The sequence below is a fragment of the Delphinapterus leucas genome, chromosome 3, assembly GCF_059928025.1.
Source record: "Delphinapterus leucas isolate spDelLeu-1000000601 "Yukka" chromosome 3, BTC_Dleu_Yukka2, whole genome shotgun sequence".
NCBI lineage: Eukaryota > Metazoa > Chordata > Mammalia > Artiodactyla > Monodontidae > Delphinapterus > Delphinapterus leucas.
In genome coordinates, this window is record NC_143131.1 from 36,988,593 (window position 1) to 37,016,454 (window position 27,862).

The 27,862-nt window shown below is 42.2% G+C and overlaps 1 protein-coding gene across 1 annotated transcript in view; it reads left to right on the top strand.

The window, feature by feature from the left end:
- The window catches only part of GHR (growth hormone receptor), a 160,690-nt gene that overhangs the window by 57,266 nt on the left and 75,562 nt on the right, over positions 1 to 27,862 (top strand). Inside the window, exon 2 of the mRNA XM_022598269.3 lies at positions 19,883 to 19,948. Within this exon, the coding sequence (XP_022453977.2) occupies positions 19,883 to 19,948 (66 nt within the window). The remainder of the gene's footprint in view (positions 1 to 19,882; positions 19,949 to 27,862) is intronic.

The window sequence follows — 27,862 nt, forward strand, 5'->3', positions numbered from 1 at the left end:
CCATCTGACTCTAGAGTCCAGAGCCTCACAAACATGTTGTCTGCAGCGGCCCCTAGTCAGAAATTCTTAGCCTATCCAGCATGCAGTGCAGCCCCTGAAGTCTCCCCTACTATTGGTATAAGATTGGGATCTAGACCTTCTGCAAATTAAGCCTCAGTCACAAAATGCAGGGATTCATTTCCAAATTGTTCTTCCAGAGGAGAAATTAGTTTCTTTAAGTACATAATATTGTCTATGACTGTGCCTCTTGGCATTTCTCTTTCTCTAACTTCTACCCAGCCATCCTCCAGGGTCCACTTCAAGTCTTACTTCCTGCATGTAGGTTTCCCAGTTTGTTCCAGCTTTCAGTGATCTGGACCACATCACTGCTCTGGTTAGTTACTCATCAGACAACGTTTGGGGAAAGGCCCTCTAGCAATACTTTGCTGATACTGACTCATCCTTGCTGTTGTTCCACCGTGGGTATGTTCCTGTCTGGCTCCTCCAACAAGCTGTAATCTATTTGAGCATGGGGATTTGTCTAATACTTTTACTTCTCACAACCCTTGCATCTTATATTGCTAAATCTATGATAACTAATTGGACACATAACAGCCACTTGATAAATGTTTTTAAGAAATGAGCAAACCAAGTATTTCTTGGTAGTACTCTATACCAGGCACCACTATGGAAAGCTATGTAATTTGGAGAGCATCATTTCAAAAGCAGGAAGTTTATCACTCGTAAATTATTTCAGGTATTTGATTTTGACATTATCTTGAAGACATAAAATTGCCTTAAAAACAGCTACTTGAAAGTGGACAAAAGTAGAAATGAATGAATGAATGAGTGAATGACATACCTAAAGGCCATGAAATGTGGAAATGATTTTTTTTTAAGTTAACCTGATCTGTTTTTCTTCTCTAATCTCGACTGTGGGTGAAGAGTGGGGAAGAATTTTTAACAGGCAAATATTCCTGATCCTTGGCTCTTAACGTTAGGGACAGTAGGAGAAGGGAATACCTGCTTGGAAAATTAACTGGCGCTGCAAAGTGTAAATGCTTGGGCCAAGTGTAAATTTTATAGGCCAGGTAGAATTTTCACAAGTCTAATGACTTTTGAAAACTACTTGTACCCTGGCTCAAAAGACGTTTTTCTTGCTGCCTGTAGTAAGCATTCAGTAAGCTGTGTTTGGGACCTGGACCAAAATGCTGGCCTTTCATGTCTCAAAGCTTACTGATCTGAGTTCAGAAGTCCCTCCATACACAATTTAGTAAGATCAGCAGCATAAATATGGAACCAGAGCACAAATATGTCTTGTTCCCTCCAGAAGGAAAATGTGAACTCTCTTCTCATTGGAAGTCTATTGATTACCTAATCCCAGATGTTGTGACACAGTTTTCATCCAAGTGTTGAAGAACAGACAGAAGCCCCTTCTAAAAGCTTAATTTTCATTACTCATTTGGAAGGGATTTTTCAGGGCCTATAAGACATGCAAGGATTATGCCTTGTGTTTGAGAAATGGAAAAGAAAAACGGAAGGAAAAATCATATAGACAGGTGCTTCTCAAACTTTAAGGAGCATATGAATCACCTGCGGAACTTGTTCAAATGCAGATTCTTATTCTGAAGGTCTAACGTGGGACCTGAGAATCTGCATTTCTAACAAGCCCCCAGGGGCCACTGATGCTGCCAGCACACAGACTGCACACTGCTTTGAGTAGCAAGCTCTACAGGACAAAGAGAATGTTTTTTACAGGGAGCACAAATTACAATTCTAGGTTACAATTCCAAGGAATTAATGACTAAAAAATTCTGCCTTGGGCTTCCCTGGTGGCGCAGTGGTTGAGAGTCCGCCTGCCGATGCAGGGGACACGGGTTCGTGCCCCAGTCTGGGAAGATCCCACATGCCGCGGAGCGGCTAGGCCCGTGAGCCATGGCCGCTGAGCCTGCGCGTCCGAAGCCTGTGCTCGGCAACGGGAGAGGCCACAACAGTGAGAGGCCCGCGTACCGCAAAAAAAAAAAAAAAAAATGCTGCCTTTCAACACTCTGTGACACAACAAGAATGGAAGGTGAACACAAGCCATTTACCATTTCAAATGGGACAGGAGCATTACTGGTGCATTAATCTGTGTTTTGTTCCAGCTCCCATTCCAAAGGCAGCCAAGATTTCTTTTTCTCTTGGCCCCAGGGGATTTTGCAGGTCTAGAACAGGCCTTCTCTTCCTAGTTTTTTTTTTTACAAATGTTGGAGAGAGAAGTGAGCATCTCTGGAGTTAAGGAGAGTTGGGACCCAAAGAGAAGAAAGAGAAAGACAATGGATACTTTTTTTGTAAATGTTTATCTCTGTGTGAGACCTCCAAAGACCCTCCCTTGACCCAGGAGTAGGAAATAGAGCTATTTCCTATAGAAATAGCTGCAATTGAATATCCCACGAACTTGGTAAGAACTGAGGAGACTCCGAGTCAGACTCAAATCAATCTTAGAGAAGTACAGTAATGCGGCATTCTTTGCACCCCGATGACTTTGCCAAAAATTTATACCTGCTTCACGTGAAATCTATACCTAGGCAGTTTACAAGAATATGCCCTTAAGGTTTTTTAAACTCCACAGCAAAATATGCTAACGAGAAAATAAGGATATTTTTGTGCACATGCACTGATACAAAGCTGTTAACAGAAATGAATAGAGGAGACAGAAATAATCCACCATGTAAACTTGAACCTTTGCTTGTAGTATGCATTCAGTACATAATGCTGTCACTTTTGACATTTACTGAGGTTAACACATTGCATACTCCCCAGAAACTGTTTTTCCATCCAGCTTATGGCTTTGTTGGTTGAGTTCTACAGGAAAAGGAGATTTAACTGTCTAAGATTTTGTTTATTTTCCAAATTCATTCCCTAGATTTTTCATATCATAGTCTAATTTCTTCTGCTTATTAAAGAAATTGGACTACTTTTAAAAAGTCATAAAACAGTTATTGTCTTGGGCATTTTTAAGCAGATTGATGCTATTGAGATAGGATAGCCATAGACTATAACCTTCATGAGGGCAGGGATAGATATTTCAATGTTGTGTCCTTAGAGCTTTGAGTCATGCCAGCCGTATAGTAGATATGAAGTTATCAGTTGTTATTTGTCGATTTAATGAATAAGTAGAAACAGTTCTTTAGCCCACTGCCAGAAGCACCTCATAAATTTTCAGGTAACTGTACAGATAGCCTCTGAAATATAATTTCAATCAAATATTTTGTTTTTTAATTTCTAAACGTTTTGCCAGAGGCTTTTTGATCAGTGGTTTCCGCCAAGAAGCTAGTAAATGCTGCCTAGTGGGCAGACTTGGGCCTTCTGCTCCCTCTTTGGTCAAAGCAGCCCTACTTTAAAATGAACAGACTGAGTCTTTACTGTCAGAACGAGGTTATTCTGTTAAGTGAAAGTGTCTGAAATCTTCTAGAACCTTTCCAACATGGCATTAAAGGAGCCTTGCCTCAAGAGGAAAGGGGGATTTGACACGGCCAACTTTGCAGGGAGGAAGGGAACATTTAATAGAAATTTATTACCATATTTTTATTTCTCAAGAAGTTGAAACTTTTCAAAACAAACATTCGTGTTAATTTTTGGACCCTTCTGGGTTTAAAGTCTCAGCTGATACAAATTTATGATTATTCATGTGTTTTAGTACTTAATGGTCATGAGGGTGAGGGTAGTCCTGAAGAAGAGGTCACTGTGAACTAAAGGAGGGAAGCAAGGGGGATGGTCCTTAGGAGACTTGGCAGGAGATGTGGAAAAGGAAACTTTCACATAGAAATCAAGCCATGTAGAGAAAGCCTTATTTTGTCAAGGTCTTCTGAACAAGTAAGAACAATAGAGAATAATGGATATGTTCTCAGTCCCCTCAGAGATCATTCCTGGGCCATTGTAAGAGCCCCTTGGATTCCCCAATCCCTCAGGCATACAGCTGAAGAGCTCAGTTTCCTAAAACAGCCCTTTTGTCCTATCACGCTCTAGTTCAAGAATCTTAGTGGTTCACATTGCCAAATGCTTCAAGTCTGTGTTTTGAGGCCATCTGACTCTCCACTAAATGTCCAACCTTTCCCCCATCTCCTCCCAGACACACTCCCCGTCATGGCTGTATCTGTCCTTCGCAACGCTCCTCTGAGCCAGTCTTGCCCTTTTATCATTGCCCTGGGCATGTTATTTCCCTCACCTGCCCATCTATCTGCATCCTCCATTCTACAAGCCTTCAAAATGGATTCCGGTCCCATCACTGTCATATAAATTGTCAAGCTACTCCTGACTGTGCCACTCTCTCACTTCCCAAAGTCCTCGTGCATCAGCAAGTTGTAACCATTTTCGCCCTCAGGAGCCTCAGGTAGCATCTGGTCTGTTAGTTTTGCTCCCGGACCAGATGAAAATTTCTAAGCCCAGGAATTTCAACTATTTCAACTACTTTTCCTTAGCCCACAGAACCTAGCAAAGAGCTAGGCATTTAGGCAATGCTCCCTATAAATGTGCAGTTTGCCATCTCAATATTTTTCATTTTCAAAGACTGGGTTTAGGGAAGACATTTTCAGACAATGTGGACGTGTCATCCGTTACCTTTATAACATGCTGCCGGTTATGAATAATTAACATTGTGGTTAAAGCTTAAGAAACAGAGGAGGTTACCTGTTCACACTACACTCTAAAAGTAGAAATTTGAAAAAATAAACACATATTTAGTGGGTTTTAATTAAAGAAAATTATGTGATTATCAATTTCAATATGTCTGAAATATACCAGTTTGTGCCAATCTACTGTAAGAAGGTGTCCAAGGAGGGAGAACAATGTTAATTATTTCCGAGAGCTTTGGGTAGATTCTAATTATTGGGAATAAGTGTTACAAACAGTTCACATTCCAGTGTGACTTGAAGTACATGTTTGGAGCCTCCATGTTCTCTAACGCTGTTATGCTACTCGTTTATCACATACACTTGGGTCACATTTTCCTGTGTGGAGAGAATATCCTAATGATAGTAACTGTATACAAATAGTTGACATTCCATGTTCCTCCTTAGCAGTCTTTTCAAGAAAAATCACTGATGGAGAACATCAGTGGCCAGTTCAAGGGGAGAGGTGAAATGTCAAAAATTGTCAGAAGGGAGCCAATTATCAAGGGAGGTTTTGTGAAGGAGGGGTGATCTCCGGGGAGTTGGAGATTTTTGCTTAAGGAGGGAAGGATGGAAACTTTCAGCAGAAGAGGATAAAGAGAAAAAGGTAAAGGAGAAAGAAAAGAGAACACAGGCTGACGATCGTAGGCACGCCGTCTTGACTGAAGCGTGTTTGCGTTAACAAGTTGTGGGAAAGAAGTTAGAGAAAAGCAGTGCCTTCTGAAGAAACGCTTTGAATGTTGAGCTGCAGAATTTGGACTTAATCCAGTAAGCAAGAGGGTGACATTTGAGTCCATCAGCAGGGGCGTGGCAGGATGAAAATGGTATTTTAGGAAGATTAATCCAACATTGCGCAAAGAATAGACTGGAATCCCTGCTCAGGGCAGAGATAACAGGAAGCTTTGGAATAAGGCGTGGGTGAAGAAATGAGGCCTCGTTAGGGAAGTGGAAGTTGGCAAGAAAGGGAGTAGCCTGGGAAACACATCATGGAAGGAAAGAACCAATGGTATGTTCTGACAACTGGTAGAAAAAATGAGAAATCATAGACAATCCAAAATTGTAAGTCCAAGTCCAAGAAAACAGTGATGATGCCATTTCTGGAGACTGGGAAAAGATATTAGCCAATCTTTAGATTACCAACTATTTGCGTTCAAAGATTCTGCCTGCTTTAACAGCCTTTATGCCCCCCTAAGCAAATGAGCAACCATTTATTTGTTGCTAATTGTCAGGAATTTTCATAGGGTTTCCAGGAAAATATTTGCAGCTACATCTACAGCTTTTAAATCTGTTGCAGATAAGGTAACAAGCAAAAAGTAGATAAAGTCCCCATTATTACTGGGCCAAGGGGTTCGTTCATGCATTTCTCCATTCAACAAATATTTATAAAATGCTTACTTTGTGCTGGGAAAGTAGATCCTTGCTTTTCTCAGGACTTATATTCTAGTGGAGTGAAGATAGGAAAATAGAGAAGAATACAAATAATTGAACTCAACGCAAAGATAAATAAAGGCTATGAAGAAAATAAAACATAGCGATGTCCTACAAGTGACTTGGGAATGACTCCTTTAGATTATTTGGTCAGAGAAAGCATCCTTGAGAAGATACCATTTGAGCTGAAGCCTGAGTCAATCACACAGAATCATGTGGGTACTAAGAACAGCAGGGGTTGAGTCTGAATAAGATCAGTAAGTTTCAGGGCTGGGGCGTAACGGTAAGAAGACGTTGGCGCAAGGAGAAAGAAAGGGAAGCAGGGGCCACTCTTGGAATATACTAGCCAGGATCAGGAGCAAGGGACAGGAAGCATAATGCAAACTGACTTAAGTAATAAGGAAAGTAATTCATATAATTAGAAAAACAGAGTTGGTGCAGGCTGTGGATCGGCTAAATCCAGTGGCTTCAAATTCATTTTCCAAAAGATGTCTTTGCCTGGGGTGGTGGTGTGATGAATTGGGAGATTGGGATTGACATGTATACACTGATGTGTATAAAATGGATGACTAATAAGAACCTGCTGTATAAAAAAATAAATAAAATTAAATTTGACCAAGTTGGTAAAATTCCAAAAAAAAAAAAAAAGATGTCTTTGCCCTGTCAGTTGTATCAGCTACATGTTCAGGTTTGGGGTGAAATAGGCAAAGCAAGGAGCCTGGGGCCTTCTGTAAATCTTTTCCCTTAAATTTTCTAGAATCCCCCCCAGTAAGATTCCCTTTGGGGCATTCTGTAAATCTTTTCCCTTAAATTTTCTAGAATCCCCCCCAGTAAGATTCCCTTTGGGTCACATCCTCTTTCTTGAACTTCAGAAGAGGATGGGAATAACCCTCCGTCCAATTATACCTACTCTTGGAGCTGGGGTTGGGTTGGCTTCCCTTGAGGCACATGAGCTGCTTGGGGAGGAGTGGTTACCTGAACAAAATCACGCTTCTGTTGAGAAGGAAAGAGGAAGGCAGTCTGGGTAGACAACCAGCCGTGTTTACCACACAAGAGGTCTTGGTGGCCCTTACAAGGAGTTTGGGCTTTAGTCTGATTACATGGGAAACCATGGAGAATTTTAATGAAGTATCATGATCTGGTTTATGCTTTTAAAAGGTCACCCTGTTTAATGTTTCAGTAGTTAATTGAAGGGGGCCAAAAGTGGAAGTGAGAAGACCAATTAGGAAGCTATTTGAAAGTCTAGGCAAGAGGTGTTGGGAACTTGGGCTATAATAATAGCAAAGGAGAAGGAGAGAAGTGAATTGAGATGGAACTGACATAATTTGTCGGTGGGTTAAATAAGGGCATACGAGTTAGGGAGACTGAAGAAATGAAGATGGCCTATAGGGTTTTGGATTAAGTACCAGCGTGGATGGTGAAATAATTTACAGAGATAGTGAAGAGTTGACAAGGAGTGGGTTCATCGGGGATTACTTGAGAGTTGTGTGTTAAGACTGAGATACCTATTGGATATCTAGTGAAGAGGCCAAAGAGGCTGAGTCGAGCCTGGAGTTCAATGGAGAGGTTCAGGCTAAATAAAGATGGAGATTTGGAACCATCAGCATGTAGTGATGTTTAAAGCCATGAGACTTGATGAGATTCCCCTTTCAGGGGGGGATGGGGGCAGAAAAACTAGGGAAGTGAAGAGTCTGTGAAACTACAATATTTAGGGGGTAAAGCAAAGGAAGAGAAGCCAGCAGAGGTGAGCAAGAAAGAACAGCCAGTGAGGTAAAAGGGAGACCAGGCAAATTTGGCATCATGGAAGCTAGGCAAAGAGCGTATCTTTAAAAGGCAATGGTTGGCTGAGTCAAACGCACCTGAAAAGTTGAGTCAAATAAGGAAAGAGAAGAGACCATTGAATTTGACAAGAACAGGTTTAGTGGAGGGGAAGGGTCAGAAACACAGCTGAAGAGGATTCAAAAGAGAAGAAAATAGGAAGTGGCGTCAATCGTTCAGGCAGGGCTTCAAAGATCTGGGAACAGGAAAGATGCTTCTTGGCAGCACATCTCCTAATGACTCAAAAATGAGTGTACTTTCCAGATACGTTTTTTAAATTGTTTTTTGATGTTATTCTTTAGAAAGAGAAATGTCCTGTTGTAGTTTTCATTTGAAATGACATTGGTGGCCCAACCATTTCTGGCTTCTCTAGATCCCTTTTCCCTACATGCTCCTTCCACTGAAAAGAAACTAGGCCATTCAGATTTTTCCAATGTAGAGCAGGGGGCTAATAGCAGACCAGACTGAGGTAGGATCTGTATAGTCATACCTATTATTTTGGGTGCCCTTCAGTTTCACCAGCTGCTGCTTAGAAGTTCATTAAATATATATATATATAAATAAAATGTAAATTAATATAAATTATAAATACTACATGCATATAATACATGTTATATATATATTTGCATTTGCTGATTTCCTAAACTTGAACTGTATAGAGTCCCAGATCCTCCTTTGTCCCATCTACCCAAAGGTGTCTTTCTCAGCCTTTTTAACTTATATCTACCAGAAACTAGAGCGGGGCAGAAGCTGTGTGGGAGTCCTGTCCCTCTCCCTCCCCCTCACCTCCTGGCCTCAGCACAGTAAAAACTCTGTTCAGAACTTGGCTCACTGCTGCCTTTCCCACCTTCAGTCAGGGAACACTTAAAGCCATACAGTGTCCCTGTCCCGCCAGAAAGCCTATGGGCAGGGCACCCCTTCAGGCTGACACAGAGGCATACTGTGCAAGGCAGAAATTATCACAACATTGTAAATCAACTATACTTTAATAAAATTTAAAAAAAAATTTTTTTAAGTAAAAAAAATAATAATCTCTGGCACATAGTGTTTATGAGTACGGTACAGTTCACTGAGAGCAGTTAACGGCATTTATATATGCCACTCATCGGACAGTTATGTCCTATGCTGATTCTTGCACTGTTTAGTTTGTGTTTATATATTTGCCCCCTCAATTAGATTACAAGTCCCTTCAAAGTAGGAACCACATTTTATCCTTTCCAAGCCTTTCCATATGTGGCCAGAGCAGTGGCCACATATGGATGATCAATAAGGCTTTTGATTTTTTTTCTCTATGTCATATTGTCACCACACTACACATAATTCCAGCAAGGAATCAAAGCTTATATTTTAGACTATAAGACTTTGCCTGCCCTGTAGATACAAAGAAATGGATCTCCTTTTCAGCTGAAACATATTCCTTCCAGAAAAATGTCATAAGTTTTTTTTCACCCCCAGTATAACTTTCTGCTTTAAATTGTTGTTATGTGATTTGATGGACTCTTTTGACTCTAATTTTAACTGTCCATTTTGGAAATTCTGAAGTTAGATTTAGGGTTAAGCTTCAGTGCCCATAAGGGTTGCTTCTCACTGGAGCCAGAACTACAGAAGGCACAACAAAAAGGACGAAGTTCAAAAAAGTAAGCTTCAGGTACCTTTCTGCCAAGGTACGTGTCTACAGTGGATTGTCACCTTATCCATCTCCATTCACTTTTTGGTAGAGCTTCTATTTTCTGCTGCAAAATAATTTTTGGAGCTGGTTGCATGTTAGCTACAGAGTTTCAATAATGTCTTTCCAAAACTGGGCTTCAGAAAATGAATCTAAAAATTTTGAGTCAAGTATCTGTGAGAAGCTGTGTCAAAGTTTTATGTTTCTTTTACCATATAAAATTGTGACAAATATATCTATAAAGTGTACATGACCTTCCACTAAGAATCTTTGTTAACCAATAAAACCTGTAATCTCATAGATACCAATCAAAAGGCCAGCTAGCCATCATACTACAGATATTAATGGAGGGCCTAATATGTGCAGGGTTGGAAAGGATAAAATGTGGTCCCTACTTTGAAGGGACTTGTAATCTAATTGAGGGGGCAAATATATAAACACAAACTAAACAGTGCAAGAATCAGCATAGGACGTAACTGTCCGATGAGTGGCATATATAAATGCCGTTAACTGCTCTCAGTGAACTGTACCGTACTCATAAACACTATGTGCCAGAGGTTTTTTTTTTACTTAAAAGAAATTTTTTTTAATTTTATTAAAGTGTAGTTGATTTACAATGTTATGTTAATTTCTGCTGTACAGCAAAGTGGCTCAGTTATACATATATATATTCTTTTCCATTATGGTTTACCAGAGAATATTTAATATAGTTAGCTGTGCTATACAGTAGGACCTTGTTGTTTATCCATGCTACATATCGGCGGTCCCCAACCTTTTTGGTACCAGGGACCGGTTTCTTGGAAGACACTTTTCCCACAGGCCAGGGCGGGGGTGTTGGGGGAATGGTTCAGGCGGTAATGTGAGCAATGGGCAGCGGTAGATGAAGCTTTACTCGCTGGCCCACCGCTCACCTCCTGCTGCGTGGCCCAGTTCCTAACAGGCCACGGACTGGTAGCGGTTCACGGTCCACGGGTTGGGGGACCCCTGCTATATATACTAGTTTACATCTGCCAATCCCAAACTCCCAATCTTTCCCTCCCCACCGCACCCCACCCCCTTGGCAACCACAAGTCTGTTCTCTATGTCTGTGAGTCTGTTTCTGTTTCGTAGACATGTTCATTTGTGTCATATTTTAGATTCCACGTACAAGTGATATCATATGGTGTTCGTCTTACTCTTTCTGACTGACTTCACTTAGTAGGATAACCTCTAGGTGCATCCATGTAGCTGCAAATGGTATTATTTAATTCTTTTTTTTATTGTGCCAGACATTCTGTGAAGTACTTTATGTATATCAGTTTCATTTTCTGAATGATTATCCCCACTCCATAGATGGGAATTACCTCTGATCTTCTCCCCATTCTGGAGAAAACAAGGAGAATGATATAAGGTGAGCAAAGACCTAGAATCAGGAATGTATCAGATGGCAAAGAGATGCATTGGTCAGGGGCTAAGGATCCATTTAGGGGAATAGAGAGAAATGAACCTCGGGCCCTATGGTAGTCTGTTCACCACCATATCCCAATGCCTAGTATAGTGCCTTATGCACAATAGATGCTTGATAAATATGTCTTGTACAAACAAATGGCCCTCTGGCTTGTGTCTGTAACCCAGACCAAGTACAGTGGGATAAGTGTAATTAGTGAATTAAAGCCATACACCAAAGAGCCTCGGGACCCAATGCCAACACCTCCCAATTCCCAACTATTACAGTGAAGGATTCAAGTGGGAAGGACACACCTAATGAGACAGGTGTGACAGCAATAGTAGCTCCAACTCACTGGGGTCCCTTTCATGGAACGTGACATGGTGACATAGTGAGCAGTGCACACGTCCTTACCCTGGCCTGCAAGACAGTGCAAGATCTGGCCCCTGGCACGCCGTGACCTCAAATGCTTCTTCTCGCCCCTCCCTCCCTCTGTTCCTTCTTCTCTCCCCTTGCCCCTCCCACACCGACCTCCTTTCTAGCCCCCAGTCCCACCTTAGGGCCTACACTCTTTCATGCTGTTCCAAGTCTCTGAGAGCTCCTCTCCCCGCATCTCAGTGCCCTCCCCTGCTACCTGGCATCATCCATTGGCTTATCTGTCTCCCTCTGCACACAGCAGACTGTACACCTGGAAAGGCACACCTCCCTCCACACTCCTCACCGTTGTATCCCTGGCGTCAAGGTCAGCACCTGGCATCTCACACACTGCAGTTCTGACCTCTCAATATCCCTCAAATACCTACTTCCCAAGGGAGTAGGATTTTGTTCAAGAAATGTTCCATGGAAATTGGTAAGTGGAACTTGGGAACGAGAGGCAGAGTGGCAGCTCAGACCAACCTGTTTATAAAAGGTGCCTTTGCCCAGAGAGGGGAAAACACAACTTTAAACCTCTGACAAAGTATATGCCTGCCTAGGACACCTTTACCATGCTGTGCTTCTGAAACACTGCCTGGTCTCAACAAGGAGATCCATGAATTTGCCACATCAACTGATCCCCAGGACTTAAAATTCCCTACTACCAGCCTCAGCCTAGTAAATGGGCACGGACTACACACCTCGATATCAAAACACTGGCTCTCTGCTGTAGCCAAAACCAAGCAAATGCATCTATCCATGTGACAGGAAGGCAGGTGAAGAAGTTAAACGATCCTATGTTCATTAGTTCTTCCCCTCACTGAGCACTATTAAGCGGCTCAATACCATGAAAATGAGTTGAAATGCACTGACTTTGCCTCAAGTTTGAGCATTCACGGTCCCAGGAGGACACTTGTCATCTAATGATGTGCTTTAGAATCTTCTTTTGTGCCAATTGAGACTCCAGAGACCACAGAATGTCTGCTAAATTCAAAGTGATATAAGTAAAGTCATGGTGCCTCACAGCGTTTCTCGAAAGACTTCCCAGTGAGATGCTCAGTAATTTCACACATGTGTACTGGGCACTCACTATATTGAAGGAGCTGTGCTAATGATGTGGTGGGTCAGAAGGAAGAGACAGGGTCCTCGCCTTCAAACGTCCACTTTATCATTCACTGGGCAGGTCAGATAACTGAGACGCCAGGCAGGGAATAAGAAATGCCATGGTCCAGCTATTGTGTGGAAGCACAAAGGATGGAGAGATGGATCCCATCTGGGAGAAAATTTAAAAATGCATCATGGAGGAGAAGACACACTCATCTTGAAAGATGAATGGAATTTTCACAGACTTAGATGGCAGAAAGCCTTGATTTGGAGCGTTCACCAGATTTTATGGTGTAAGTATTCCCACTATGGCCGATTTCAAGTTAATGACATGATGTCACTGAACACAGAGCTGGGAAGAGGTGCCAGCTCCGGCACATCATCTGTGAGTCACCATCTGAGCTTTGGGCTTTATTCAAACGTCTGACTCTATTGCTTTAATGAGTGGATTCACAGGTATTAAAAACATCTAAGACAACATTATAGAGGAAGAGACACCTCTGCCCTTCTCCCTACACCTCAGCCTGACCTTTTAATACTCTGTCTGTCCTTCCAGTCCCAGTCCTATGCCTCTGCCTAGCCACCTAGGACTGATAATGGTCCAGTGCCAACCTGGATGCTGTTTGCTTCTCTTAGCAGGGCTGTGATTCCCCTGGGCTCCTGCTATCACATGGCACAGAGGGATGGCTTTCCGCCCGTTGCCTGGTGTTGACACCCTTGCTGTTCTCCATAATGAGAAGCAGCTTTAAGGGCTGCTAGCTGGGCAGGGTGTTTCACTGTTCTTGTAGCAGTTGGAAGCGAAAGCCAGAGGAATTGCTGGGAAGCTTTGCTGAAGGAAGATGCAAGCCAGCTGAGACCCAGCATGCATATTAACTGCTCCCTTTCATACCTTTTTTTTTTTTTAAAGCACCCCCCAATGTGTTCTCCTTAAGTCACTGCACCCCTAACTGGCCTTATCACTCAAAGAGCTACGTTTGAAAAGTCAGGCCGTAGTTTCTGTCTTTAATTGCAAGCAGATGTCCTCGGTATGTGCATAAACTTGTGTCAGGAGGATTTTTTTTTTTTAACTCGCCAAGGAGAGCACTGCCAGACAGAAAAGGAATATGTGAAGCTTCAAGTTGTTAGGAAACTTCCACATTTGTCCACTAAGCCAGAGGTAGACCTGCGGGAAAAGAAGGTCTTTATGATTTCTCATTGCACATTGATTCTCCTTACCTCGAGGCCCAGCTACTCTCTAAAAGCATTTACAGCGAACTATGGCCGCTGCAGATTTAGTTCAGCATGTGCTTCATTTCATGACACCAGTTTCTCCTCCAAAATTGTTGTAGATTGTTTGTGAAGCAGCTTTTTTAGCATTAGAAGGTGTTTGAAACCACCAGCATCATTTCACAGCTCCGTTTTTTGTTTGTTTGAATTATCTCATGTAATGTGCTCTATGATTTACTATTCAAGTATAGAAGAAACACATTCCCTAGTGGAGATCTGGGGAGGTAATGCTGTCCGAAAGATTCAGAGATTTCCTGTTCAGATTACACAGGCTTCTTTAGAGCTGCCAAGAGCCGTAATGTGTAGGAGATAATACATTTTATTTCAGGAGAAACTATGGATGGAAATTCAATTTAGCCAGTGAGCCACAAAAGAAATAAAATTCCGGCTTAGAATTGTCACTGCACTCGGGCCCAGGACTTGGTGTGCCAAGGGGTAGCCATGACCAACATGACCTCTGCAGCCCCAGGACCTGCTGTGTAGGTATCACTCGATGACAGAGCAAAAGGAAGAGGCCTGGCTGCCAGGGTGTTGCAAGTCCTACCTGGTTCCTCGTGAACTGACCCCTGAAGGGTATTTCCGCCCAGAGCCTCAACAACCTGGCCCCAACAGTATAACTTTCCAGAATGTTTGCAGCATTCAAATAAATCGGGCTGCGCAAGTCATAAACACCAGCTGTGGACACTTAGTGGGGGACCCCTAGAAGAGGAGCCCCACAGAGGACACAGTGACTGATCAGAGCAAGAAAGTAGTGGGCAGTGAACAGGTTTCCAAACGTGTCATGTCATGAGGATCACCTGGCTGGGGGATGGAGCATGCAGGGTGAGCATACAGATGCTCAGGACCTTGCCAACATATGGATTGACCAGGGCCCTAGAGATTCAGATTCTGTAGAGCTGGCACAGGGCCTTGGAATCTGTATGTTTAACAAATGCCACAGTTAAATCAACTGTACTTCAGTAAATGAATGAATGAATGAATGCCACAGTAGATCTTTTTTTTTTTAAATATTCATTTATTTGGTTGCACTGGGTCTTAGTTGCGGCAGGTGGGCTCCTTAGTTGCGTCTCATGGGCTCCTTTGTTGTGGCATGTGAACTCTTAGTTGCAGCATGCATGTGGGATCTAGTTCCCTGACCAGGGATTGAACCCAGGCCCTCTGCATTGGGGGCGTGGAGTCTTATCCACTGCGCCACCTGGGAAGTTCCGCCACAGTAGATCTTAATGGTCAGACAAGTTTGGGAAACTGTAGAGTGGGGTGGAGTCAGAATCTGACTCCAGTTCCACTTTGGCCTCTGCCATATAATTGCTGGGTAGCCTTAGGCAAGTTATTTCTTTGAGCCTCAGATCCCTCATTCATACAATGTAACTAATAATATCCACTTCAGAGGGTTGTTGTGAGAATAAAATGGAAAAAATCATAAAATGTCCTGAAGTGTGTGCCTGGTACATTTTAAGGGCACAATAAACGTGAGATGTAAACACCTCACACACATTTTTTGACTTTGCCATCAGCCATCCCCTTCAGAGGCAGCAGGACGGTCTGGGGCATGGCATCAATATGACCAGACAGTGAGCTTGAACTTCAGCCTTATTGCAAGGAGGCTGCATATCTGGAGGAGATATGGACTTTAAATTGAATACTCTTCCGTGATGGTGATCATAGTTTGATAGAGAAAAAAGAACAGAAAGAAATAAGTGGGTCTGGAAAGAGCTTTGAGGTTGAAATCCAAGCTGGGAAAATTTTTGGAATATGCACAAGGATAAATACACTTCAAAAAGGCAGGAAAAGTCATCAAGCAAACTTGAGATTTACAAGGAAAGACAGTTTGCTGAGAATAAACAATTTTTCTTTGATCCCCTTTTAGTTGGAAAGCCAAAGTTTAAAGCATTTGTAATTCATCTACCTCCTTTCTTTGCAAGCCTTATTTTTCTACTAGGTGCCATGCCCTGTGCTCCTAACAGAGGTTACAAAGATAAAAGGAATACCCATCTCAAGAAACTTGCTGTGTGTCATAGGGCACAGGAGAATAAGCAGTTACAGCAAAGGGTGTAAGAATGGTTTCTAGGGCTGTTGGGTGGAGGACAGCTTACCTGCTTGAGGGAGAAAGCAAAACCTCTCAGTGGAAGTCTTTTTTTTCAGCTTTATTGAGATAAAATTAACATAAAATACTGTGCAGGTTTGTGTACAACACAATGATTCGATACATGTATATACTGTAAAATGATTACGGCAATCAGAGGAAGTCTTGAAATAGAGATTTCATGATAGTTACATCATCATTATCATTATAGTAACCATAAGCTAACAATGATAACGATAGCTGACATTAACCAATGCTTATTTTATGGCAGATGCCCTGTGAGGCCCTTTACGTTATCTCCTGTCGTGTAAAATTGTTGCCATATGCAGTATCTTGGTTTACCTACTTGTGTTTGCACTGTCTACTTGCGGCTGGTTCTAATGCCATTGCTGCACAACTGGTAAGTTACAGTACTCACCAGAACATTGATTCTCCCATACTAGCTTTCTTACTGATATAATAGGCAATTCACCAATTTACAAGAACTGGAACTGACGGCATTTAGTCCCAGGCAGATTACCATCCCCGATGCCACTGACCCTACTTCCCCAAAGTCCCACTGCCTGCATCCAGCCTGTGCAGGAGGACCGGAGTAGATCCTGGGCTTAGGGCATCATCCTGTCCTCATATGTGCAAAGCCCTAAGCTCACAAAGTCTAGGGTAAAAACATTGTCAAATTCTTTGTTGGAAAAGATGAGCTCTTACTTTCAGGGTAGTGGTAGCAATAATAAGTGACAATAATAATAACAAGAAGAATATCTAACATTTACCAAGCACTTATTATATTGCATATTTAATATATTGCATGTATTAACTGACTTAAACCTCACATGTATAGATACTGCAACTGTCCCCATTTTACAGACAGAAACTGAGGTCCAGTTGTGTGCCATAGTTGGGAAGCTGAGCACAAGGCTGGACATAAGTAGGAGAGGATAGATTGCAGTTCATTCTTAGGCAGGTCCACCATGAGAAGCTCCGCCTCAAGGCACTGCAAAGCACTAGTTCTCCAGTGTTTGCAGGATCACAATTCAGTTCTTTATTGCTTTATTTATTTATGTTTGGCTGCACCATGCAGCATGCGGGATCTTAGTTCCAGAACCAGGGATCAAACCCGTGCCCCCTGCAGTGGAAGCGTGGATTCTTAACCTCTGGACCACCAGGGAAGTCCCACAATTAAGTTCTTTGGAAAGACCATTCCCAATATGCCCTTGACCTCTCCACACATCCTAGGTCAGCTCTGCTCCACCCGCTCCCTACAGATCGTGGCTCTTTACATGCCTAGGTTGTGTCTTATCTCTGTCTTTATGCAGTGCTTGCCTTGGCTCCAACTGCCCTTTCCTTTCCTTTTCATTTCTTATTTATCCCAAATTCAGCGCCTGTCCAAGGGGTCACCTTCCCCAGGGAGCTTGTCCAGACTCGTTAAGGGCTACCACATTGCCGCTCCAATGCTGACCACTCCTTCATTTATAGATCCCTGCCCGGAAATAGTGGGCTCACCAAGGCCAGGGGCTGTAGCTAATTCATTTTATAATGCCCAGCATTTGAAAGCTCCTATAGGATATACTGGAGCTGTGATTCTCTGCTTATTGTCACCCTTCATTTGTTTTCCTCCATCGCTCGGCACTTCTAGACAGTGAGGACAGCTTGGACACTAAAATTGACAACTGAGGGTGACATCTCCATTTGCTAAGATGGCACAGTTTTTCTCATTGTGCTCGATTTGTAATCAGCACCCTCTCGGCACTGGCATAAATCTGTGGTTCTTCCCCAAGAATGCCATTTGTTCCTTTTATGCCTCGATTCATCACATACTGTGGAGGGTGTTAGCTGAGTAAGACTTTCTGCTTCATGAAAGTGTTACCAAATACACCATAAGGAGGAAAGCACCAGACGTCTGTCTGCAAAGAAAGCAAAATCCTGGTTTGGGAAGAGTCAAGGGTGGCCAGTGCTCCCCAAGCATTTCCGGGCCTGAGGTTTGGCTCTGTGGGCTCCTTGGGGCCTCATAACTGATGCCCACATTCCATATCAGTCGTCATTCTGGAGAAATTCGTCAACTTTCCTGCTGATCTGAGCCTGGAAACTGGTGTCTGTTTACTCACTTTCAAGCTGAAAATTGAGACAAACTTGCTGGATAATTTTGACAAAAATAACACACATGATTGCGTGTCATCCCATGATGGACTTAATTTTCCTCTTTTTTTGAGCTATCAGGACTTTCTCAAGGCATATATAGTTTTCAGTGAAATAGGTCATTCACAGTTGGAAGTTATACAACCTTGCCAAACCTTGACCAAAAATAACATTCTGGTGCCCAATTTAGTGCAAGGGGTAATAAAGTGTTCTCCGATTTGTAGTAAGGAATTAAAGGCAGGGGTTGGGGTCTAGACAATGGTAATAATAAAGACTAAGGATATCAAGACAGTGAGTAGACTTGAGGGGATTTTCATAAAATGCAGTTTTCCTTTCTGGTCACGTTAAAATCAATGTGTAGTACATTATCTACTCTAGGGAAACGTGTATTCCATTTGCTTTCTGTCGTAATTCTTTATTGTATTTGGGAGTAAATGAGCTTCTGCAGATGAAGTTAATATTAAAATTTAGAGAGAGACTGAAAAGAAACCCTTCCAGAGCTAATAGTCACACAGAATTTAAAATATTAATTCACCAAAGGCCCCCAAACCTAACTTCGCTTGGAAGAACACTCTCACTGATATGCCCAGGCTGCAAAAACTTTCACGCGTTAGAATTCTGCAGTATTTAGTGAAAGGATCTTAACTTCCTCTGTTAGGTTCTATATTCTGAACTTCAGACCCGACAGCTGCTTCCTAGTGGTTAGCCAGGTGGGAGGAGTTAGTAAAAAAAAGCACATTGAGAAGTGGATCAGGACAGATGGACAGGATTCACCCTCCCTGAAATTCAGGGAGATGGGTGTGGGCCAGCTCACTGCCCATGCATCTTCATTTTCTTCCTCTTCCTTTTTTCATATCAAAGAAAGATATCTTAGCGCTGTTACTGTGGGTTTCTATTGAGGACCAAAAGCATCAGCAGCTTCGCTGCTTTGAGGTAATGCTCTCTGTTTGTTGTGGGCCTGGACCAAACTGCCTCTCTGATAACCCACGGATAGCCTGATGGGATGGGAGGAATCTTGGAGACACCCCCTTCTCCACCAAGCCCAGATAACAGTTACAATACTTTTGTAGCTGAGGTGTTTGCAGTTCAACGCATTTCAACAGTTCAGTCATAACTACATTGATCATTTTCCATTTTTCCTGTTTTTGTTTTTGTTCTTGCTTATTTTTTTCCGGTACGCGGGCCTCTCACTGTTGTGGCCTCTCCCGTTGCAGAGCACAGGCTCCGGACACGCAGGCTCAGCAGCCATGGCTCATGGGCCCAGCCGCTCTGCGGCATGTGGGATCCTCCCAGAACAGGGCACGAAGCCGTGTCCCCTGCATCGGCAGGTGGACTCTCAACCACTGCGCCACCAGGGAAGCCCATTTTTCCTGTTTTTAATGCAACCTAATACTAGTATCAATAAAATTGAAAGTGCTTTTATAATAGATGACTCATTGCCATCTCGCGTCCTAAATTTCTGTCCCCCTCTTGTCCAACTTCTCACTTCCCCTCATTCCTTCCCTATTCCCAGGGTTGCTCACATGTTTATTTCTAAGAATAAACGCTTTTGACTGAACTGTTTTTAATACTCTTTTTAAAAAGAATTTATGTTCCTCCTTGTTTTCACAAGCAAGACTTAAGTTTGGACTCAAATGTTGTAGGAAGGCAATTTTTCATCCTCCTGACTGTGTCCAGGCATGAGACCAGAGGCAGCTAAGACCAGAAGGTTTCCATTTGCTCTGAATATTTAGGAGTTCTTTTCAGAGGGTAGGTGCAATTTTAGTTTGAAAAAGAAAGAAAGAAAGAAAAAGGAGAGAATTGTTGTGAGGTTGGGCCTGGTCACATTTTGACATTTGAAAATGAGATTGTAAGAAGGTCACATCAGACCACTTTTTATAGGGGTAACTAATGGTTTTCGTCTCTTTCTGTTCCAGCCACACCAGCTATCCTTGTCAGAGCATCTCAGAGTCTGCAGAGAGTTCATCCAGGCCTAGAGACAAGTAAGAATTTCACTCCCTTTTCTGCCTTCAACGATATTGTCCAGGTTTTACTGTAATTCAAGCTACTGTCCTTTCCCTATTTTATTTGGGATATGGTAACTGGATGAATGACTGACTGAAATTACATGGGCAAACTAACAAATTTTTTTTTCAGAATTTCTTTTTCAACTTTTCTGCAAGGCTGCTTCTTTTTTTTCCCTTTTGTTTTAATTGAACGAAAGATCCTTTAAATTCCAAAGTTCTTTACAATTTTCAAAAGTTTCATGCAAATGATTTCATATAATCCCATAATAACCCTTTCTTTCCTCTACCCCTGTCTTGCCCCTCCCTCCTTCCCTCTCCCCACTGGTAACCACTAGTTTATTCTCTATATCTGTGAGTCTGCTTCTTTTCTGTTTTATTCATTAGTTTGTTGATTGTTTTAGGTTCCACATATAAGTGATATCATACAGTATTTGTCTTTCTCTGTCTGACTTATTTCACTTAGCATAATATCCTCCAAGTCCATCCATGTTGCTGCAAATAGCAAAATTTCATTCTTTTTATGGCTGAGTAGTATCCCGTTGTACATATAACACATCTTCTCTATCCATTCATCTGTTGATGGACACGTAGGTTGCTTCCATACCTTGGCAATTGTAAATAATGCTGCTGTGAACATTGGGGTGAGTATATATTTTCAAATTAGTGTTTTTGTTTGTACCCAGGAGTGGAATTGCTGGGTCATATGGTAGTCCTATTTCTAGTTTTTTGAGAAATCTCCATACTGTTTTCCACAGTGGCTGCACCAATTTACATTCTCACCAAAAGTGTATGAGGATACCCTTTTCTCAACATCCTCGCCAACATTTGTTATTTGTGTTCTTTTTGATGTTAGCTATTCTGCCAAGTGTGAGGTGAGATCTCATTGTGGTTTTGATTTGTATTCGCCTGAGGATTATCAGTGTTGAGCAATGTTTCATGGGCCTGTTAGCCACCTGCATTTCCTCTTTGGAAAAAAAGAATGCTTCTTTATTTTTCTAATAAGCTTATCCTTAGAGGTTAAGTAAGCCCAAATTAATGCAAAGAAAAAAAGACATAAAATAACTTATTGTGGGCCAACAATTGGTTTACTGAGTTTAGGAATCTGCGTTTTTGTCATTATTATTTTGAGATATTTCTTTACCTAGTGATCACATTACCAGACAGTTAAATTTGTCCCTTCAACCAAATCGCCTTGGGCTCTGAAATTCTGTCCACTGCTCCGTGATAGCATTTACCTCACAACATCTTCATGCATGTGTTCATACCATGTGCAGGACTCAATGAGTTGTGTGCACTGCACAAATTAATTATGTCGCAATTAATTAAGGCAAAGCCTATGTTTTCTGCTTCTTCTAAATCCTTCACGTGACCTAAAAAAAAAACGTGATCACATAGTAGGCACCTTCAATTAAGTTCTAAGGATGGATTTTCTTTTCCTCAGTTGAAGTATGTGCTCGAGTCCACATTACAAAATAAAGGAAGGGAAGTTAGTGTACCTGACCGTGTTTAAGCCATTGCTGTTTCAGGGATCATAACGGCATCATGAAACTATAATTGGGGTTTTGTGCCTAAATTGCAGAGTCCTTTTCTAGTAGGCGATGTAAACATCATTTTTCTTGGAGGTGACTGGAAGGGAGGGTTGGTGCTGTTTTTAACAAACGTCATCAATTCTTCAGTTGTGCCAGACCGCAAACTCTACAACCCTCCTGTTTTAGAATCATCTGACATGTTAATCTGCTCCCTAATTAACGTGAGGGCTTGTGGAAAGACTAGCTGTTGCTCATGTGTGGGTTATCCCAGCCAGAATATTTCAGAGCCTTCACTCAGTAGATGATGTGGCTTATTGCTGCTTTCTGTAAGGAAATAAGAAAGAATCAGTTAAGAATGGTTTACTAATGGTGCGTGCTCCATCCCACACTGGAACCCTCCCCAACACACAATCACAATACACTGCCCTTCTCTTGCCCCCAAAGTGATGGTAAGATTTCCCCGAGCCATTGTCTTTGTCAGGTCATGGGGTCTGAGGACCTTAAGCTGTGGGCCTTGTTGGAATACAACCTGTGAGTATGGCAGATGTGTTGAAGAAGTTGCTACCAGTCATTTGGCATATGCTGATTTTCTGTCCTTGTGATAAACAAGAATAATAGCTCTTACCCTTCATCTGTGGCACGCCACACAGACACTGAGCTCCCCACGCAAGGAAGAATCCTATCCTTCCAGCTTCTCCTTATCTGAAGTTACATGCCCTCTGTCTCAGGACTGATTGGATAAAGTACCCCACGTCAACGGATATGTCTGTATCACTAGGCACCTTCCACAGTGCACTCACTAGGACACATGGCCACCTTTATCATCCAAGCATCTCACTGAGATGCAACAGACCCTAGTGCTCCCGTAGCCTCACTGTGTCACTGTGGACACAGTCACGGTATCACAAATGTTTAACTCCCTGCCATGCACCCAGCACTAGCTAGCTCTACACCTTGAGGAAGAAAGAAATGTGTAAGATATTGTCCTGACCTCAGGGAGGTCATATTCCCCCTAAGGAGATAGTTTTACACAAAAAGCTAGTGTTCAAGAACTGTCAATTCACAATTGTAATGTATACATTTCCTATGTGCACTTTTCTGAATTCTCGGATTCAAAGCAAAACCTTGTGGAAGAAAAATAAATAAACCCTCCCAGAGTGAATCCTAGACAGAACTGTCCAAACGTAAATAAAGGCCACCACCCTTCTGCAGGCCACCTTTACTTTACACTTGGGCTATCACAATAACCCTTTAGTAGCTGTCTCTCTCCTCTCTCCTTCCACACCCTACCCCCTCTCTCCTTCCTTGTATCCATCTTCCTCTGCCAATAACGATTTTCAGAATCCAACATATCCCTCTGTTCTAAATAACCCTAACTATCTTTAGTACCTTCCCCACTGCCTAAATTTTAAACTGCAATCCTATCCCAAGACACTCAAATCCACCATCTGTCACCTGACCCCAGCTTGTAAGCCTAGACTACCCACTACTCCCCAGGAGCACTGTGCTTTCCCTCCTCTGGGACTTTGCTCGTGCCGTCCCATCTTCCAGAACTATCATCCTTCTGCCTCGCCCAGCATTCTGGAAATATAAATCCTGCCCATACTTTAAGGTTCAGCCGAAACACTTTGACCCTTGGCCTGAAGCAGTTCCTCCCTCCTCTGTGTGTGTCTTTGAGAGGTCACACGATTTCGTATCGCTCTGAGGGGATATGTTACACGCTGCTTTGGAGTGTAGCTATTTGCATACTTCTCTTATCTTCCCATCTGGATTATGAACAGCTGTGTCTTGTTCAGAGTTGTATAACTCACAGTACCTCAAATGGTACCTTGAACATTGTAAGTAATAAATGATATTGCAAATAAATTAACTAAATGGAAGTATCCTTAATAGCTCCCTGGCTACCCACCCTTCGGCACTCTTGACAATTCCCACCAGCCCCCCTTGTTATCATGGAGCCTCTTGGATCTCAGGGGCGGGGGGTGGAGGGGGGGCATTCATGGAGGAACAGATCTTGCCACCTGTGTTAATTGCCCATTAATCACCTTCAGTGTTGCTAAAAGGACTCATAGGAATCAAATGGTTTATACTCAGAGGATAGCTTCCTTACAGGCAAAGGATACACTAGGGCAACAGCAGATGAGGGGAGTGCACTGACCGGGGTCTGGAGAGCCCAGGTGTAGGCCTCTTCGTCCTCTCACTGCACAGTCACACCAGACACCCTGTGTCTCCAGGTCTGGAACCACTACCTGTGTGCCTGCCAAGCACCTTGGTACCAGGAAGCCCAAAGTCTGCTCGTAATGGAGTTTCCTAGAGTGAGCTCGTCATGTAGGCACACCCTAGCTATGTGGACAGCCTTACATCAGCCCCCAGTTCCACTGAATTTAGGTGCAAATCATAAATTTAATTATATTGCTAAGCAGCATTGACAAGCTGACATATTCTGCCCTGAAACAACTCAGGGACCCATGACTACTGCACATCACTTACCTTTAGTTAACACAGTCTATACATAGCATTGCCAAGCGTCAGTAACTCTGGAAAAAAAGCACGCGTGGAAAAAAAGCACAGCTAAAATTAACCCATGCCATCCGCCACTTAAAGAATTGCCCATTACGTTCATCTCTTCCTTCTCTTGCTCACCAAAAAGTATCTGTCCCAGCTTCTAAGCCCTCGGGGCTTTGCTTTCTGCGTGCTTTTTGCGTGGACCTAATCCATGTGAATAGGTGTTTGTGTGCTCATGGGCACATACTAACATACCTTCTGCAGATTACAGGCTTGAGAAATATTTTCTGGAAACAAAGAGCTATTTTTAAAAGTCCCATGAGGACGTTTTATCCCATGCACGTGGGTAGCAGCATACTTCATCTATGCAGAGGCATAAATCTGAGCAAAAACCCACATATAGAATGAGAAGGATATTGACGGAGTTTACGGTTTAAAGTGGTAGGCATCTTTGTATACTTTAAAGAAGTAACGGTGCAAACTTACTACAAAGAAAGCTGCTTTTAGTTGTGGGAGAGGGTGATGAGGATGGTTAGAATCTTCTAGAGAAAAGCAAAACGTTGTTAGTGCTCCTGAAGAAGGCAGACTCCCGAGTTAGGCTGCTGTGGTCCCATGTGCTTTGTGTTTTCCCAGTAATTTCATGTCTCTCTCACAGTTGGTTTTTGGCAGAGGATTTGATGATCGTATGGGCCAAATACTTAAGACTTATTAAACACATAGAGAAATTATTAAAAGATTGCACATCGTTCTGAGGGGGATTTTTCCTGTCCTTTTTTTTAAAGCCACACCTTTTCACTGAATTTGTCACGTATTACTATGAAAGTGTAAATTGTGTGATCAGTGGCATTTCCACCTCAAAATAAAATGAATATCCAACTGGAGAAAACTACTGAAGTTTCATTGACTGGCATCTGGAGCATAAATTAGTCCAAGATTTTATGAAAACAGGCGTCCTGAACATAAACATCCATGACTGAGGTCAGAATGCAGTTTTGAAAGAATCCCAAAAGATTATCATATTAGATGGGCACAGAAATGAATTGCTTCAATTTTTATAAGTTCAACAACTTCCTTTACAATGGTGAGTTACTTTTCAATAAAGACACTTATAGGAGACAAAAATTTAATATAGTAACTGTCATTTTGCTTGTTGGGGTCCTTACTGTGCATTCTTAGCTGGACTCCTGTCCTAGCCCCCTAATTTTTCTTCCCTACCTCCTATTTTTTCCCTATCCCCAGCCATCCTACCCTCTGCTTCCACATTCATTCTTGCCTACCTTTCATCCAGTGATTCTTCTGCCCCATCATCTTCAGTGGCTCCCCACTGTTTCCTAAATTATGAATAAACTCATCTCTCTGGCATTTAAGAAGGCCCACAACATGGATCCTATGTACCTTTCTAGCCTCATCTCGCTTATGTACTATGTACACCCATGTTTGTGTCCTCTGAATTCTTGCTTCATTATAGCCATTCATAATGACCCCTTTGTCAGAAATTCCCTCTTCTTACCTCCCAGGTGGGAAAAGTCCTTCATGGATTTTGTCTTTAAGGCATACTTCAAATATCGCCTTATCCACAAAGCTTTTCCCAGTTCCTCCAAGAGGATTCACACTTCCATCTTAGAATCTCTGAAGCCCTTTCTTTCTCCCTCTCTAGGAGAGGTAGTATATAGCACAGTACTTGAAGAACTCAGCCTCTGCAGCAAGACAGCTTTGGTTCAAGTCCCAGTTCTAGTACTTACTTCCTGCATGATCTTATGTAAGTTTCATGACCTCTCTGTACCTAGTTCTGTTTTGTTTTGTTTTACTTCTAAAATAAAGATGCTAATAGTACCTACCTCATAAAATTGTGGTGAGAATTACAAGTGTTGATACATTTAAAGTAGTTAGGATAGTACCTGGTCCCATGGTGTTTATTGTATTCTCTTGTGGCTCTTATTTATATTCCAACAAGAATTAGAATTGAACTGTATGAAATTTCCCATATTCAACTCTATTTTGGACCATCATATCATAATGTCATTTGTTTCAACCTAATGGAGACTTTTATGTGCTTTCTGTTCCCTCTAATAGACTGTACTATTCCTAAGGATAAGGGCTATGTCTTTTACATCCTTGTATCTTACGGTACCTGGTAAGGACCTGGCAAATGCCGAGTGTTTAACAAACAGTCAGTGGATTTTGCACGCACACGAAAAAAATTCAAAAAATAGAAGCCAAGTTTCCCCCCCAGTGTCTTAAGTATTCTTTGGCTACCATAGAGTACCTTTATGTCCTCCGGCAGTCATTTATGAAAGGAGAGAGATTAAAATATGCAGGAGGAGACATTTCTCTCGTCCATTACTAATATACTTACAGTCTTTCCCAAAAGCCTTCCACAGAACCTTAGCTTCAGGTCATGGGACCAGTGTCATGGTCTAGTCTTGGGGTGTGTCCCAGGATGTTTCTGTGTCATCGCTGTGCTATCCTGTGGGCACTTCAGCTGCCAAGGGAATAGTACCCCCACTCCTGCCTGTGACCCATCCCTGCCCCTGTAAGAGCCGAATGACCCTCTCAGCTTTAATCATTCTTTTTCATCAGATATTTTCAACCTTAAGGGCTTATTAACTGACAATACAGCTACAATAAGCACAAGCTGACAGTACACGTAAAAGAAACACAATATAAGGGAAGTGTGTCCGTGCAGGAATGGTATCTCAGAATGTGCAGCCTTTATTGGTTACAAAGAACTTGAGCTTTGGACACGCATTAGAGAGCAGCATTGGACTCTGACATCGAAGCTGACATTGAATTCTTTACAGTCTGCTGTTTATAAACAACTCAGCAAATGATTCAGTAAGTAAACACAGATTATTATGATCCCTTTTAAGGAAATGGTGTTTATGTTGGCTCCCTCTTGCACCCAAACTAGTGGTAGCCCATCCTGACTCACAGATAGCACTAATATCCTGATAATGCCAAGCATCCTGAAAGGCTATTTATCCCCCTTCCTTGCTTCTCTGAGGTTGGAGGGAGGCCGGTAGACTTATGCACTTTATAGAAGAAGAAACAGAGGTAGAGACAAAACAGCTTTCCCAAGTCTCTTTGACAGACCAACAAGAGAGTAAAGAAGGTACCGTCCATGCGATGCTTTGTATCTGCTCCTAGATGAGCAAAATAAAGTGTAGATAATGCATGTTATTGATAATTCAAATAACAGTGTTTAGTTATCTCAAAATAGGGACTTGATAGTGACTTTTTCCAGGCTGAAATACTCAGATAATGCCTGCTATTAGTTTCCCAGTGGTAGTGCTTCATTATACGCTCCCTGCTTTCACATATAATTGTTGGGAGGTAAGGATTCTTTGTAAGATAAATATTAGGTCTTGACTTTTTTATCCTCCTCAACTCCCAGCAATTTGCTGAGCCATAATCAGTGGTGAGTAGATATTTCCCACTGAGTTTACGAGAGACCTGTTCTCTGTGCACGCGCTCAGACCAGCGTCAGTGAACGTCTAGAGGGGGAGTGAAACCACAGCTCAAGGTCAGCCTCCTCAAGCCCCTGCAGGTCCTTTCTGATTGTCAACATATATCAAGGTTGTCTGTTTATTCTGGAACCCAAACAGTAAGAAAAGAGTTAGAAATCTGTGGGCATATGCCTCGGAAAGCCTTGACTGTAGAAGTAACATTTTTTTTTGATTAAGCATCTCTCTAAAAATTCCAGTGGGCCTGTGTGTACTCTACATACCCATTCCTAGTATGGTTTCTCTTCCAAAGCATAACACACATTTTTCAGGGGTGAAATCCAAGACAAACATTCTTTCACCCTAGGTGACCCCAGTGGGTGGTGAACTCTTTTTAGTGACTGGAAAGTTAA